General features: G+C 40.4%; 2 protein-coding genes across 3 annotated transcripts; one reads left to right on the top strand and one right to left on the bottom strand.

Annotated features, from left to right (window-relative positions):
- The first annotated feature begins 1,999 nt into the window (after window positions 1-1,999).
- On the top strand, window positions 2,000-6,104 carry LOC108141501 (glycine, alanine and asparagine-rich protein). 2 transcript variants are annotated; one of them, XM_017264932.2, is made up of 4 exons: window positions 2,000-2,256; window positions 3,968-4,041; window positions 4,114-4,954; window positions 5,153-6,104. In XM_017264932.2, the coding sequence occupies exons 1-4, from the start codon at window positions 2,199-2,201 to the stop codon at window positions 5,995-5,997; spliced, it is 1,818 nt and encodes a 605-aa protein (XP_017120421.1). In that variant the 5' UTR covers window positions 2,000-2,198; the 3' UTR covers window positions 5,998-6,104. The 2 variants fall into 2 exon arrangements, with proteins under 2 accessions (XP_017120421.1, XP_041566628.1); XM_041710694.1 differs by having other exon boundaries at window positions 3,968-4,954.
- Window positions 6,105-12,191: 6,087 nt separating this feature from the next.
- On the bottom strand, window positions 12,192-13,497 carry LOC108140857. The gene is made up of 2 exons (XM_017263844.1): window positions 13,437-13,497; window positions 12,192-12,937 (listed from the first exon to the last, which is right to left on the bottom strand). The coding sequence occupies exons 1-2, from the start codon at window positions 13,495-13,497 to the stop codon at window positions 12,192-12,194; spliced, it is 807 nt and encodes a 268-aa protein (XP_017119333.1).
- Between the last annotated feature and the right edge of the window lie 2,353 nt (window positions 13,498-15,850).

Raw genomic sequence — 15,850 nt, 5'->3', positions numbered from 1 at the left:
TTTAAAGATATTAGCTCCTTTCTCGACCTGCAAATCAGCTTGCTATGTGCGTTATTAGCAGCTCAATTAATTCATAAAGGGAAGCAGCCCATTCGAAAGATACAAATGTATCTACAACTTCATTAGTTAGAACCTGCTGGCTTAATTTTATTCCACACACTCACTCACTTTGTTCTCGGGACGGGTTCATTTTAACCCCTGCCACCCGAAAAGAGCGCTAAAAACTTTTGTCAATAAAAGAAAACATCAACAAATAAAAAAGAGGCGAGTCAAGACAGGTTTTTGTCGATGCTTCTATTTGTTTGTCTGTTTGCTGACCAAATGTGGAGGCTGCCGTTTTTTGTTTTATTCGGGAGGGGCTTTAAGGGGTTTACAAGTGGCTAAAAGCGGGGTGGCAGATGGCCAAAAATGGGGTAAGAGGGGGCCAAAACGTGGCGCCCAGCGAACGGATTTCAATTGACCTACAGCGCGTTCATTTGAAGTTCAAAACTTGACCATGAAGTGGCAGATGCTCAGCGGAAATCAAAACCGAAACTGTGAGCCGGGGATTCATACGAATGCCCACTTGTGCTAAGGTCGATGATGGGAATTACCCCGAAAAATTAGAGTCATTCAAAAGGTTTAGCAAGTCAGTTAAAGTACAATTATTGGGTGTGTATTTATTCGACATTCAAACGAGATTTTTATAAACATGGCGTTAGACAGAACATTAATTTCAATTGCCAAAATTTAAACCATTAAGATGTAGCGTAATATATATATTTTTTTAAATTAGCATTAAATATTAATCTTGTTTTATTTCGTTGAATGTAAATCATTTTTGAAGTCTTGTAAAATTATTTCAGAATTTAATTAGATTTTGAAGAATATTTTAATCATTTTCCTAGCAGTTCAAGAGTTCTTTAAAATGGTTTGAGATTATTTCAAAAAAATGTGGTTGAGTTTAATAATTTAAAAATTCATAAATTCAAATCAATTTAAATGGCTTGTGCTTACTTAAAAAAAGATTTTTACAAATAAAATCAATATAACAATGACCATCAAGGCATCATTTCACTTCAGGGCTTTCTCTGTTTGACTGGAGAACCTTAAGTGATTCAAATATATGCCCGGATAATCATGTAAGCCTTTCTCTCCGTGAAAAAATCCCCCCAAAGAGAAATCCTCTAACGTAAGCCTAAAAGAAAAAAAATTAACAATTCGAGCTTGTGATCGAAACAGGAAAAAAACAACGTCGAAAAGTGATCAGACAAAGTGTTTGTTTATTGTTCCCCCCACCAAACGAGAAAAACGTGATTTTCGTTTTTTTTCGGGGGTCTGTCGCAGCGAACAATAGGCATATTGACGGTTGGACGTCAAGTCGGGCGTTAATTATTGATTAGTTTAAAGCCCGATTAACAAACCGGCAACGGGCTTAGAACGAAACGGAACGTCCGACACCCAACAACTTCCATCGCGCTCTCCGAAAACGTGTTTGAAAACCCAAAAAATCCAGAGAGGTACACGGAAAAAAAATATATTTTATTCCCTAGTAAATTAAAAGAAAAATGTGTATTCACTATAATATTAATGAAATGACAGACGTCTGACAGTCTAATAAACAAAATTGGGGATCTTATGTAAGAGCTTTTAAAAATTAAATTTTGCTTAAATAGTAAATTAAAATAAAAGATAGTAAGATTTATAATATAAATTATTCAGTGATTTTAATGAAATTTTAATACAATTTCAATGAAAACATCTGCCAAGAAAATTATTTTTTTTTATGGAAATATAAACAAGAAATTTTTAAAAAGCGCGGTGATATACCTGTGCAACCAAAATGTTTTTTGAAGTGCTAATGTTTATTTCACATCTATTTTTGGGGGAAGAGGAGTTTTTTTTCCAGTGAAGTGAGAGCGGAAGAGTTGCAGAGAAGAACCGGCGGAACAACAAACTGAACAGCGGACCGCAAAAAAACACGGCGGAGAGACAATAAAAGTCGGCCAGCGGCCAAAAACGCGCTCATTGCGTGCGCTGTTTTCGCAACGGCAACGGAAAATTAGCCACCCAGTTGAGGTGCGAGCAGGACGGCAAGTGTACGGCAACGGAATACGGATTTTCAGAGTACGGGTAGGACGAGAGTTACGGGTGTACGGGTGCACGGGTGTACGGAAAACAGGAGGACGCAGAAGCACGGATACGGATACGCAGCCAGGATGCGACACGCATTTGTTGGATTAATTGTGTGCTGGCTGGCAGTTTGTCAACCGCAAGGTAAATATTTTTGGAATACGCCATGGCGCCGGGAATCGGGCATAGACAGGACATAATGACAGGATATATACCCCACGCACACACACACACACACACACACACACACACACACACACACACACAAGCCTTTGTTATTACAGCAATAATTGCAAAATTATCGCTGGATTTTGCGCCTACGTGCGTTGCATTGTCAACAGAAAAACAGAGGAAAGTGTTCTTTCACAAACGGTGAAAGAGACAGAAATGTGGGAAAAGAAAGAGAAAGATGGCGAGGTAGAAACGACATCAAAAGCCTAAAGGTTTATCCCTGTTCTAGCCGCCTTTTAAGCCGTATTATCGGAAAAACACGAGGTTTCCGGAGGATCAGTATCGACTTGCGTTAAATATCTATTTTCTTTTATCTTCCTACCATAAAATACCATAATTTCCATCTTTTTTTCTAACAATACCTGTTGCCAGACATTTTTTAGTTAAACAAATTCTTAAAGATTTTTAAATAAATATAATAAATAATAAATTTACAAAACCAATTTAAATTTTATTCAGAACTGTCGAAATCTAGTAACGAAAGAGAAAGAGAAGACAATATCTTTTTTTTTTCTACCCATACCTGTTGCCAGACTTTTTTAAATTAAACAAAATTTTTGAGATAAACCAGTTAGAGATCTTCCCCACATCCATCTCTTTTTCGCATTTAGCCATCTCTTTCGTTTCTGTGCCATATAACAAATAAAAGCGAACAAGAATTTAAAAACGGTGGAGGAATACAATAGAATGAAATAAAATGTGTGGAACAAGTTTGCGAAAAGATTATAAATGCATCGCGCTGGGGACTTGTGTTTACTTTTGACTGCTGTCATGGCAACTTGCGGAACTTTCCACTGATGTTTGCTACCACTTTTTACGCTCGCTTTACTTGCAAGTAAAAACGCTGAAATGTCGCTTGAATCCCAAAACCTATTAGCCTGTAATGAATTTATTTTTTATTTGAATGCACAGCTCTGCAATTTTAAGAAGCGAACTGGACTTGTTCTATAAAGTTCATTTGGCATATATTTTTTAGGCTAAAAAAATGTAAGCAACATTCTTTGTCTTAATAATGTGTAATTTATGTTGAGTCATTTGATTTGGTTGTCATAAAATTGATGAAGAAACAGTCATAAAATGATTTTTTTGTTTTTCAAAAAATCTTATACTTATACTGTACAAAATTTTAATTATTTTAGATGCCAAATAATGCAAATCACTTTATCAGTATATCTGTTTATCCTTTATTTGTAAGATGGTATCGAACTAAAAGCATAATAGTTTAAGTTTTACAAGAAGATAAATTAATATCATTACTTAATTTGATGACAACCTAAGTGAATGATTGTAACAGTAATTCAGATAGTATTGAAGTAAAGACACCACGGCGTATGAGCAATATTATTACTTATACGCAGTAAATTTCTATTGAAAAAAGTGTAGCTGAAATTGAATAATTTTTATTATAAGTCTTAGAATTGATTGTGACAGAGTTTTGAGATGGAATCACAGTAAGGACAGCGTGTCGTATGAGCAATATTATTACGTATACGTAGTGTATGGCGGAAAGTTAATTTTTTTTTTGGAAAAGAGATAGAGTGGCTTAAATTCATTTGGAAAGGAGGAGTTTAAATGTGTTTTTTAATGTTATTCATTTCCTAATATTTATTGTGTTTTTTTCCAGCTGAGGCGCAGTTCGGAGGCTTTGGGTTCCAGCCGCAGGGACCGTTCGCCTTCCAGCAGCCGCAGTTGCAACAGGTATACCGCCAGCCGCAGCAGGCGCTTCAGTACAGGCAGTATCAACCTCAACCTCTGGTCTATTACCAACAGCCGCAGCAGGTGTTCCAGCAGCAGCCCCGCCAGCGACAGGGATCCGTGTCGAAGGCCAACACCAATGCCTACGAGCGGCAGGTGGACTTCGGCAACAATGTGGAGTACACGCAGGGTCTGTCCAACTCGCGGGCAGTGACCAAGCAGAATGGGCAGCGCGTGGTGACCAATAGCCAGGCCCAGACGAGGGACGTGGACCTGGGCGGCCTGCAGCTGGGCAACACCTTGACCCGCACCCGCACCAATGCCAACGGCCAGGTGTCGCAGGGCATTGCCGATCAGTTCCGGATCGGAAACGTGGGTCTGGGCGCCTCCTTGTCGCCCCAGAACCTGCAGAATGGCTTCGGCCTGAAGCGCGGCTCCGACGGTGACCTGCGCTTGGGCCTGGGACTCCTCAATCTCGACCTGGATCGCAACGTGGCCAATCCGAACACGCTCGCCCAGGCCCAGGTGAATGCCCAGGGCAAGGGCGCCAGGGTGGGTTCGAACAGCAACTCGCAGTCGAATACTCAGCACTTTGGCGGCGTCACCGTCACCGACACGCGGGCCAACTCGAATGCCTTTGGCAAGACGCGCAGGGGTCAGACCTCGGCCAGCACCGGCGGCTTTGGCGGCACTGCGGCCACCAATGGCCAGAGCTTCGGCGGTCCCTTCCAGCAACAGGTGGCCTACAGGCGGCCCAAGCGGAGGGCCCAGTTCGTGCCCTTCGGCTACCCAGGCGGTGGCTTCGGCCCTGGACCCTTCGGTCTGGGACTCGACAGGCCGCGCAGGCAGTTTGGCGGCGGATTCGGAGGCGGAGGTTTCGGGGGCCAAGGATTCGGAGGCCAAGGATTCGGAGGACGTAAGTCTGTCAAATTAATTAGCAATTTCTAGATTTCTTAATATAACGTATACGCAATGTGTAATGGTGGTTAACATTTTTTAAACGAATTATGGCTTTTACAAGATGTTAATAACATACAAGATGTTAAATTTCTAAGCTCTATTGTTGTTTCCCCAACCAACTGATATTTTAAATTACCTCTGAACCCCCGTTTAGGCCCTGGCTTTGGAGGCGAGGGACCTGGCTTTGGCAACGAATACTACCAGCAGCCGCAGCAGCAGCAGCAGAGGAAGAAGGGCAACAAGAACCAGGCGCAGGGCAACGCGAATGCCCAGGGAGGACCCGGCTTCAACCAGCAGGCGTCGACGAACAACCACGCCAGTCCCGGCAACACGGGCAGCAGCTCCATTGGCTCCAATCTGGCCGAGGACGGCAGCAGTGGTCAGGTGTCCTCCGCCAACACGAACACGCACGAGGGCCAGACGGCCAACGGCGGCTTCGAGAGCGGCCAGAACTCGCAGAGCCAGGCCCTGAACTTCAGACCTGGCCAGCAGCAGGCCTCCAGTGCGAACGCCAACACGGGCCACACGCAGCAGGGCGATCGCGACACCTACACCTCGAACAGCGGCTCCACCTCGACGAACAACAACGAGTACGGCTCCTTGACGAACACGGCCAACACCAACTCGCAGGTGGTGCGGGAGGGCAATCGGCAGGATGCCAGCAGCGATGCCAACAGCCAGAGCATTTTCCAGGGCAACAATGGCCAAGGCGATGCCACCGCCCAGACAAATGCCCAGACGAACAGCCAACGTGGTCCCGGCGGCTTTGTGAGCAACTCGGCCTCGAGCAGTGCCTCGGCCACCGCCCAGAATGGCCAGTCCGCCAATGCCAATGCCAACGCGAATGCGGGTGGTGCCGGCAATGGCGGTGGTGCAGGCGCAAATGCCGGCGCCAATGGCGGTGGCTTCGGTGGCTTCGGCGGCTTCGGCGGTGGTGGCGCCAATGCCAACAGCAACGCCTTCGGCGGCTTCGGTGGCTTCGGATTCTACGGACGTTAGTTTTACACATTCCCTAAACACACACCCACTTTTTTTTTGTCACCCACGCAAAAGCACGAGAATTAAAATGCATTTTGTTAACTTAAACACACACTTTTAGCACCAAATCGTTGAATTATTACACTGTTTTAAAGTGGTTGTTGTATGTTGTTAGATTTTGTTGAACATTGTTGAATGATTGCATGTTTTTGAATGGTATTGAATGGTGTTGAATGTTGTTGAATGTTAAATGGAAATTATGAATGTCATGAGGCTTTGAGTTCCCTCAACATCAGGTTCTTAAATGTATTTTTTTTCAATTTATTGATTGTGTTTTACTGTTTTAAAAAGTTATAAGTGGCGTTGTTTAGTTACAACATTGTTTCTGTTATATTTAATCCACTATTCAAGTAGGTGTTTCACGAAAGAGTTATGCCACCACATTGGTGAAAGACATGGAATGTTTTCTTTGATCTTTCACTTACTTTATTTATTGAAGATTAAAATGCTTAAACCCCCAGTTCGGCATCGTGCTCAGCAAAAGATTCGTCTGCAGCGTTGGCTGCCACGCCCCCAAAACAGCACTTCGACCAGGGCCACTTCGATCAACGACAACTTTGAGTATGTGTACTTTAACCACTCGTCGTCTCGCTTGGAGGACTTGCAGCCGGAAAACCCCAAGAATTCCGGACGGGAATCGCCGCCACTGAACACATCGATAGATACCTTCGGACCCTACGACAGTACCCAGCGTCAGGGGCGGACCTTCAGTTTGATCTACGACTGGATCAGCGGACTCTTCAACTCATGCGTCTCGCCCTGCACCTTGGAGGCCTTCCAGAGGCAGACCTGCTGTGAGACTTACGTGGTGGATCCCTCCTATACGCCACCTCCCCCGCCACCTCCTCCACCACCCCCACAAAGTTGCTGTGCCCCCGGCAGGCCTCCTTACTTACCACCACCTCCCCCTCCAAGGCCACTGCCCCCTCCGCCACCTCCAGCGCAACCCATGCCCTACCCCTACCCACCCATCTATCCGAACAGGAATACGCCCGTTATGGTGGTGGCCACGCCCATCAACTGCTGCACCGTGTGCACATTCACCTACTACGGACCGCCGCCCTGCGGTCGGTTGTACAACAACGGCACCAGCAGCAGCAGCGGCAATGGCAGGAGGGTCACCATCTACGTGCCACCACCCTACTACGGTCGATAAAACATAAACCATAGCCTTATTATACCCCAATTGGACACATTTTTTGTATATGTATAAGTTTTTTTTTCGGCAACAAATAATACAGCTAAGAAACAACTCTCCAAAAACCAATTCACCTTTTTAAATAATCGACTTTTCTTATCAAAACCCAGGGAAGTAATGGTCAAAAGATGGAATGTCATGCTTAAATGCGTCATGAAATTTCCAATCAAATGGCATTCCCAGTTAACAATTTTTCAGTTTATCCTATTTTGACAAATCGCTAAAAACCCAAAAAAAGCACCTTAAAAATCGGTTTTTGTATCAAAACCTTGGGAAGAAATGGTCAATGGATGGAATGTCATACACCGTTGAATTCGTAATAAAATTTCCAATCGACTGGCATTCACAGTTAAAATTTTTTCAGATTTTCAAATTTCTGCAAAAAATGATGATGTACCCCCTTTCAAAAAAGTCAGAAATTTGGACATAAATCAATTTTTCAAAAATCTTTTTTCAAAATTCGGTTTTTTGTCAAAACTAAATTAATTGTTTTCAATCGATCAGGGATGGATGGCATAGGTTGCCAGCTGTTCAAAATTGCAACTCTTTTGAATTTGGGTCTTATTTTGGCAAAGTTACAACAAAAAGACTGTTCAGAAATAATTTTGTTTGAAAAATTGCCAAAAATCGCAAAACACACATTAAAAATGTGGTTTTTGTGTCAAAGCCCTGGGAAATAATGATCAAATGTTGGAATGTCATACACCGTTGAATTCGTAATAAAATTTCCAATCGAATGGCATTCACAGTTAAAATTTTTTCAGATTTTCAAATTTCTGCAAAAAATGATGATGTACCCCCTTACAAAAAAGTCCGAAATTTGGACATAAATAAATTTTTCAAAAATCTTTTTTCAAAATTCGGTTTTTTTGTCAAAACTAAATTAATTGTTTTCAATCGATCAGGGATGGATGGGATAGGTTGCCAGCTGTTCAAAATAGCAACTCTTTTGAATTTGGGTCTTATTTTGGCAAAGTTACAACAAAAAGACTGTTCAGAAATAATTTTTTTTGAAAAATTGCCAAAAATCGCAAAACACACATTAAAAATGTGGTTTTTGTGTCAAAGCCCTGGGAAATAATGATCAAATGTTGGAATGTCATACACCGTTGAATTCGTAATAAAATTTCCAATCGAATGGCATTCACAGTTAAAATTTTTTCAGATTTTCAAATTTCTGCAAAAAATGATGATGTACCCCCTTACAAAAAAGTCCGAAATTTGGACATAAATAAATTTTTCAAAAATCTTTTTTCAAAATTCGGTTTTTTTGTCAAAACTAAATTAATTGTTTTCAATCGATCAGGGATGGATGGCATAGGTTGCCAGCTGTTCAAAATAGCAACTCTTTTGAATTTGGGTCTTATTTTGGCAAAGTTACAACAAAAAGACTGTTCAGAAATAATTTTGTTTGAAAAATTGCCAAAAATCGCAAAAAACACATTCAAATTTTGGTTTTTGTGTGAAAACCCTGGGAAATAATGCTCAAATGTTGGAACGTGATACGCCGTTGAATTCGTAATAAAATTTCCAATCGAATGGCATTCACAGTTAAAATTTTTTCAGATTTTCAAATTTCTGCAAAAAATGATGATGTACCCCCTTACAAAAATGTCAGAAATTTGGACATAATTAAATTTTTCAAAAAACTTTTTTCAAAATTCGGTTTTTTTGTCAAAACTAAATTAATTTTTTTCAATCGATCAGGGATGAATTGCATAGGTTGCCAGCTGTTCAAAATAGCAACTCTTTTGAATTTGGGTCTTATTTTGGCAAAGTTACAACAAAAAGACTGTTCAGAAATAATTTTGTTTGAAAAATTGCCAAAAATCGCAAAACACACATTAAAAATGTGGTTTTTGTGTCAAAGCCCTGGGAAATAATGATCAAATGTTGGAATGTCATACACCGTTGAATTCGTAATAAAATTTCCAATCGAATGGCATTCACAGTTAAAATTTTTTCAGATTTTCAAATTTCTGCAAAAAATGATGATGTACCCCCTTACAAAAAAGTCCGAAATTTGGACATAAATAAATTTTTCAAAAATCTTTTTTCAAAATTCGGTTTTTTTGTCAAAACTAAATTAATTTTTTTCAATCGATCAGGGATGGATGGGATAGGTTGCCAGCTGTTCAAAATAGCAACTCTTTTGAATTTGGGTCTTATTTTGGCAAAGTTACAACAAAAAGACTGTTCAGAAATAATTTTTTTTGAAAAATTGCCAAAAATCGCAAAACACACATTAAAAATGTTGTTTTTGTGTCAAAGCCCTGGTAAATAATGATCAAATGTTGGAATGTCATACACCGTTGAATTCGTAATAAAATTTCCAATCGAATGGCATTCACAGTTAAAATTTTTTCAGATTTTCAAATTTCTGCAAAAAATGATGATGTACCCCCTTACAAAAAAGTCCGAAATTTGGACATAAATAAATTTTTCAAAAATCTTTTTTCAAAATTCGGTTTTTTTGTCAAAACTAAATTAATTGTTTTCAATCGATCAGCGATGGATGGCATAGGTTGCCAGCTGTTCAAAATTGCAACTCTTTTGACTTTGGGTCTTATTTTGGCAAAGTTACAACAAAAAGACTGTTCAGAAATATTTTTGTTTGAAAAATCGCCAATATTCGCAAAACACACATTAAAAACTTGGTTTTTGTGTCAAAACCCTGGGAAATAATGCTCAAATGTTTGAATGTCATACACCGTTAAATTCGTAATAAAATTTACAATCAAATGGCATTCACAGTTAAAAATTTTTAAATTTTTCCAAATTTTCGAAAAATTGACGATGTACCCCTTTATCAAAAATGCGGAAATTGGCCATAACATAAATTTTTGCAAAAAACGTTTTTTTTAAAATCGATGTTTTATCAAAACAAATTGATGGATGGATAGTTTAGGTTTCCAGCTGTACAAAAGTGTGCTTTTATGTCTGTGTGTTTGATTTTGGGCAAGTAACAAAATAAAATTGTTTTTTTGAAACCCGAAAAACCCAAAACGCTAGGATGTAAAGTATGCAGTCAAATATTTTTGTCCCTACTTGTATACACTTTGGATATTGGTAACATATTTTTAAATCATCCCCACCCTTTCACTTCATGTAAATTGTGATTTCACTTGTTAATTCGTAAAACGAAAACAGCAGAATGTACTCTTAAAGCTTAAACCGGAAGGCTTTTGAGTGTGACAGCATAGTATTTTTAGCGTATGTCTGTCCCGTGAGGTCCTTTGTTCTGTTTGTTCTCCGCCTGGCTAATTCGGAAAACGCTTGCATAATCTCCGTGGATGGGGGCCTTGTTGCTTGGGGGAATCCTGTCAAAAATGCGGCAAATAAGACACACAACAGGGTAAGCGGGGGGTATATAGGTAGCTGCACTAGGAAAGAAATAAAGTTTTGATACCCTCACCACCGGGGAATGAGTTCCTTCTTAAAGAAATGTTCGGCTAAAAGAGAATATTTAATCTATGGTCTTTGAAGACAATAAGTATCGTATACTCATTGGCTTTACAATAATAATTACTTGTCGTATTTCTAAGCTTTTTCATTTACAGTTTCTACTTTGAGAGACCTAAAAGGATTTTCGATTTAAACGCTATGTTTAAGACATTTTTTGAATGGATTTTAATACTTGTATGAAAGAAATGGGCAGAAAAATTGTACATTAATTTATTTTGCAATGTCATGATGATTTATTTCATTGTTTTTTTGAAATTGATCGGAGGACATCATCTAGTCGTGGCTTTAACCCAAAAATGTCAGGTTAACGTGTCCCATCTTTGTGTCGCTTTTGTTGTGCGGCTGCCTTTCTTTGGGCCTCTTGTGCCGTTGACTTTTGCGCCTAAGCAAAATTTGTGCCATGTGTTTTGTGGCTGCTTTGTTTGTTGGCTCAAATTTGTTGGCAGCCTGCCACACGAGGACTCTTTGGGCCTGCGATTTGGACTGGGACTGGGATCGGGACACCGAAACCGAAACTGAAACTGAGACTGAGGACGAGGCTGAGGACGAGGCTGAGGACGAGGACGAGGCACAGACAGGACATGTCACGTCAGCGGCACAAAGCCCAAACACAAAGGCCTGATAACTGCAGTCGCCTGATAAGCAGCGCCCCAAACAAGGATCTCCGGCTCTCTCGACAACACAGCAAAAAATCTGCCTTCAATTAGTGGAAATGCATAGTCTAGTTGTATTTGATTTTTAAACTTCTAATGCTCCACATACTTGTTCACAAGCTTTTAAAATATTTTGAAAACGCCTCACCATTAAAATAAAATTCCTTTAACATTTCCTCATTGGTATTCATTATAAAATATAAAATTTTTAAACAAAAAAATACTTTCAATATAATAGCATTATAAACTTCACAATCCTTTTCCTAATAAATTTTCTTTATAAGTAACATACCTTTTAACATATAAAAGATTATCTTATGAGCCATTAATTTATAAAATGATTAATAAATTTACTAAAATTATTTGTTTCTCCAAACAATACAATAATTATGTTGGTAAGTGTTTTTCGCCTATTATCATATTTTTACAAGTTTTAACGAACTTTTTGAATTAATTAACAATAAAAATTGCTTTCGGCTGAAATAAATGAAAAATGGTGGAAAATTCTTATCCATTATTCGGCCCGTCCTTAAAGTACTTTTATAAAATGTCCTCTCGCGCTGAGAGTTAATTGCTGACCCCCAAATTTCTGCCAGTGTAGCCTTTTTGCACTGCAGACCCACAAGAGACCCTTCACCACCCGGAAGCAAAAGTCGCCCCTTTTGTCATTTCGCTCATAACGTTAATTTATATTCAGTTCAGTCTAAAAAAAAAAAGAATAGCCAGTGGTAGTGGGTAGTAGGTAGTAGTAGGTAGTAGTGGTACAGTGAAGCCCGTGAGTGACAGCCATCGAGAGGAGGAGTGGACGGGAAGTGGTGGGTGGGTGCCGGTCCGACATCCTAGTTGTAGAACTGCTGGCGACGACGCAGCGCCGGAGCGGCGGCCACGAAGCGGCGACCGGAGTTTCCACCGACGGAGTGGGATCCGGTTGCCTCGTTGGCGGAGTACAGCAGCAGTGGGATCTCCTCCACGCTGGTCTGCTGCTGCTGGGCGGAGTTGCGGACGCCGGAGCGGAGCAGCTCGTCGGCGGAGAGGCGGCGCAGGGCAGCGGGAGCAGGGGCGGCAGAAGCTGGAGCGGCGGCTGGAGAGACAGCTCCATCCAGCAGCTGATCCTCGTCATTCTCCGGCTGCTCCAGCACCAGATCCTCGGGCTGGGCCACGGCAATGCTGTTGCCCACCGGGGTCTCACCCTCATTGTCCGCCGCCGAGATGGAGCTGCTCTGGAGCAGGGCTTCGATGTTCTCCAGGTTGGACAAACCGTTGATCTGCAGCTGGTCGTGCAGCTCGGCGGGAATGGCGATGGCCTGCACGTCCTTGTGGCCCGAGATGCCGTTGGGCGTCGGGATGAACTGCACGTTCTCGGGAATCTGGTCGGTGGGGTAGACGGGCACCAGTTCCGCCTCGTTCTCGTTGCTCGACTTCAGCAGGATCAGCGAGATGGGCACGATCTTCTTGAACTTCAGCAGCACCAGCTTCTTGATGGCCACTGCACCGGGGAACACGCGCCCCTGGGGACCACTGTGCGGCTTCGCTATGAGCGCCCGCTGCTCGAAGTGCTGCCTGCGATGGCCACTCACGTGACGGGCTGCAAATAATAAGCAAATTTATGGAATAAGATTAAGTTAAATTAAACAAGAGTTCTTAAGACTATACCTATTTGTAAAATTGTATATAAATTTGCTTTAACGTTTCTCCATAATGATTTATAAAATAATGAATTAATTATAAATTATTATAAATTATTATTATAAAAATTGATTTAGCAACTAGATTGTGGAACAAGCCTCACTTAGATCGTTCCAAAATATAAAAAAAAAAAATCAGAAAAGAAATTAGTTCTTTATCCAGTAATTAAATCTACCAAAAATAAAATTATTAAAAATATTGTCTTATGAATAAGAATTTTTAGGCTTAAAGGCAAAAGTTCTTATATTTTATCAAAAGAATGGAATGAATTTCCAAGGAAATGTTGAAAAATCCATCAGAACCAATGGACTTTGCCAAAGAAGAGGCCAAGCCTTTTATTAATTAGTAACCGCGCGTTAATTACAACTATCATTAACGATCAGCAATCGGAAACTCACCTTCGCAGACGGCCAAGATTGCCAGGCCGATGGCCAAAAGGGCTACCAACTTAATTGCCATAATGATGGGATGTGGAGGCTGCGGACTTGGACTTGTGGATCGGGACTTGGCCTAAACTTGGACTTGGACTTGGTTCTGTCGCTGGACGAGGGCCTCTATTAAATGGTCCAGCAAGTGCCCGGCAAAGACATTTTATACAGGGGAGGAACGTTCACCTGGCCGCCGAAAAGACGGCGGCGAAACAGCAGAGACACATAAAAATCACCTGAAAAACAAAAGAAATTAGGTGGCCTGGCAGAACAAAGTAAAATGTGGCGAAATTGGAGGGGATTTGGCCGATTGGCAAATTATTAAACTATGCAAATGTCTGATGTCGACTGATTTATGCACAAAAACCAGAAACAGAAAACATGGACAACCGACAGATCCCAGAACGTTGACTTTTAGCAGGTCCATTTCCATTTCCAGTTGCAGTTTGCCTCTTACCAAAAATCGAGAAATTTGCATTTTGGGTCGTCTCGAAAATACGGAAAAATACAAATAGCCAAAAAACGAAAGAGAGAACCGTCTGGCCAAGAATCTTGAGCCAATTTTGAGGTCAAAAGTGAGATTTTCAATAAGTCAGGCCGCTTCCATTTGTCACTGTCCGAAGTGGGCGAGGTCCCACTGTTCGTCCCCCAGATGTCAGAGTTCGGGGCTTTTTCGGGCCACATCTCATACTGTTGGCCATTTTTGGCCAGCATGTGTTCCCATTCGGAGCAACAAACAACGGGCATTTAAATCAATCATAGTGCGAAATTTATTCTTTTCTCCATTCACCCCATTGAAAGTCGGCTCCACTTAGTGCCAGAGATTAAATATTTAACCCAGCGAACTATAAGTTGCGAGCCGAGCGGAATATTGGCAAGACGGATTATGAGTTTGTGGGATTTATTGCCCACTATTTCTTATTTCCCCTATTGTTCGCTAATTTAAATCAATAACGTTTTGTCCCGTAGGCTTTGTTCGATAATAAAGTCAATTAATACACAAGAGATTACAAAACGGGCCACATAAATCTTAAGTGCCTAAAAATAGTTTTTAAAAGGCGCCTGGAGACTTGTACCAAACGATTTTCCTTTTATCAGTAGCACTTTTACAAATTTCTTTATGGACGAATTAAAAGAGTATTATTACAGACACAGAAACATTTTGAGCCGTTGAACCAAGCTATTGGACTTTATTTTGTAGTTTGTTAATATCACATTGAGTTTGAAAAACTCATAAATTATGAAGCTTGTCAATTGTAATTTTACAATTATTAAGAGAAAACAATGTTCATAGACAAAAAATCTTAACATTTATATTTTTTAATATTATTGTGTTTCTATTTTACTGTTTCCGACTTTTTTTGTGTCTTATATAATTTAAATATTACATTTGAATTTTGTTTACTAAGTAAGCAGTAAAAAATGTAGCTTTACTTTGAATTAACCTTGACTTTTAATTGTTAAGAAGTTAGTTACATAATCCAACGACCTTTAGAAATTTTGTTATAATATGTTCATAAACAAATATATTTTTATTCTGAATTATTGTCCTAAAACAGTATTTATTTTAATATAACTTAGATATATATATTTTTTAGATTATTGCAAAAACCACAAAACGAATATTAATTTTTCCTCAGACCTTTTCGACATCTAAAAGAAAAGAAGATCATACATTAATGTGACGCACGTTACAAGAATCTATGGTGAGCAGTGCGAAACTTTCCCAAAACAAAAATGATTTCCTTGGGGCGGTTACATCGAATCATTTCCGATATCGATCCCCTGGCCTGAATATTAATTGGGCTCCCTAAAAAACCTATAAAATCGGGAGCCAATCGATGACCGCAGTGCGATCTAATTTCGAATTTGGGCCACTGGCCACGGGTGGTATGATTAATTTATGTGCCATGTTTTTTCGTGCTCCACTTTTTACTGCCAGACTCTCCGATGGTTTACCTAATTTATGTTATTGCCGCGCCAATTATTTAAATTTTCCGCGGCTACCGTTGGCCAGTTCTTTGTAATGACGAGGGCGGTCTGGGAAAAGAGAAAAAAAAAGGAAAACATATTTGCGGCCCATTATGGGCGACATAAACAAATGTTTTAATAACCAAATTATGCGGGGAGAAGCGCAATGTATTCATTAGCCTTGAGGTCTGGCCGAGCAACGAGCAAAAGAGATCCGAGCCAAGATGTTTGATGCTAATGGAAATGCATAAAAAAATCATAAATACTCATTAGCAAATTCTTTTTTTTTGTGGTTTCTAGTCTGTATGTGTGGGTATGTGTGTATGTGGCGAAGAAGAAAGTTGGCCCTCAACTAGGGGTCATCTCAACTCATCATCCGAGGGGTCAACATATTTGGAAAGTTAGTATTGTAG

This window comes from Drosophila elegans, unplaced genomic scaffold (assembly GCF_018152505.1).
Source record: "Drosophila elegans isolate 14027-0461.03 unplaced genomic scaffold, ASM1815250v1 contig_149, whole genome shotgun sequence".
In the NCBI taxonomy this organism is placed as follows: Eukaryota; Metazoa; Arthropoda; class Insecta; order Diptera; family Drosophilidae; genus Drosophila; species Drosophila elegans.
This window is presented reverse-complemented; position numbering and strand designations above follow the sequence as displayed.

Coding starts and splice junctions, on each gene's coding strand:
- LOC108140857 (XM_017263844.1), bottom strand. CDS start 13,497: ATGGCAATTAAGTTGGTAGCCCTTTTGGCCATCGGCCTGGCAATCTTG. Junction 12,938..13,436: donor AATCTTGGCCGTCTGCGAAG/GTGAGTTTCCGA, acceptor TATTATTTGCAG/CCCGTCACGTGAGTGGCCAT.
- LOC108141501 (XM_041710694.1), top strand. CDS start 2,199: ATGCGACACGCATTTGTTGGATTAATTGTGTGCTGGCTGGCAGTTTGT. Junction 2,257..3,967: donor GGCAGTTTGTCAACCGCAAG/GTAAATATTTTT, acceptor GTTTTTTTCCAG/CTGAGGCGCAGTTCGGAGGC. Junction 4,955..5,152: donor AGGCCAAGGATTCGGAGGAC/GTAAGTCTGTCA, acceptor ACCCCCGTTTAG/GCCCTGGCTTTGGAGGCGAG.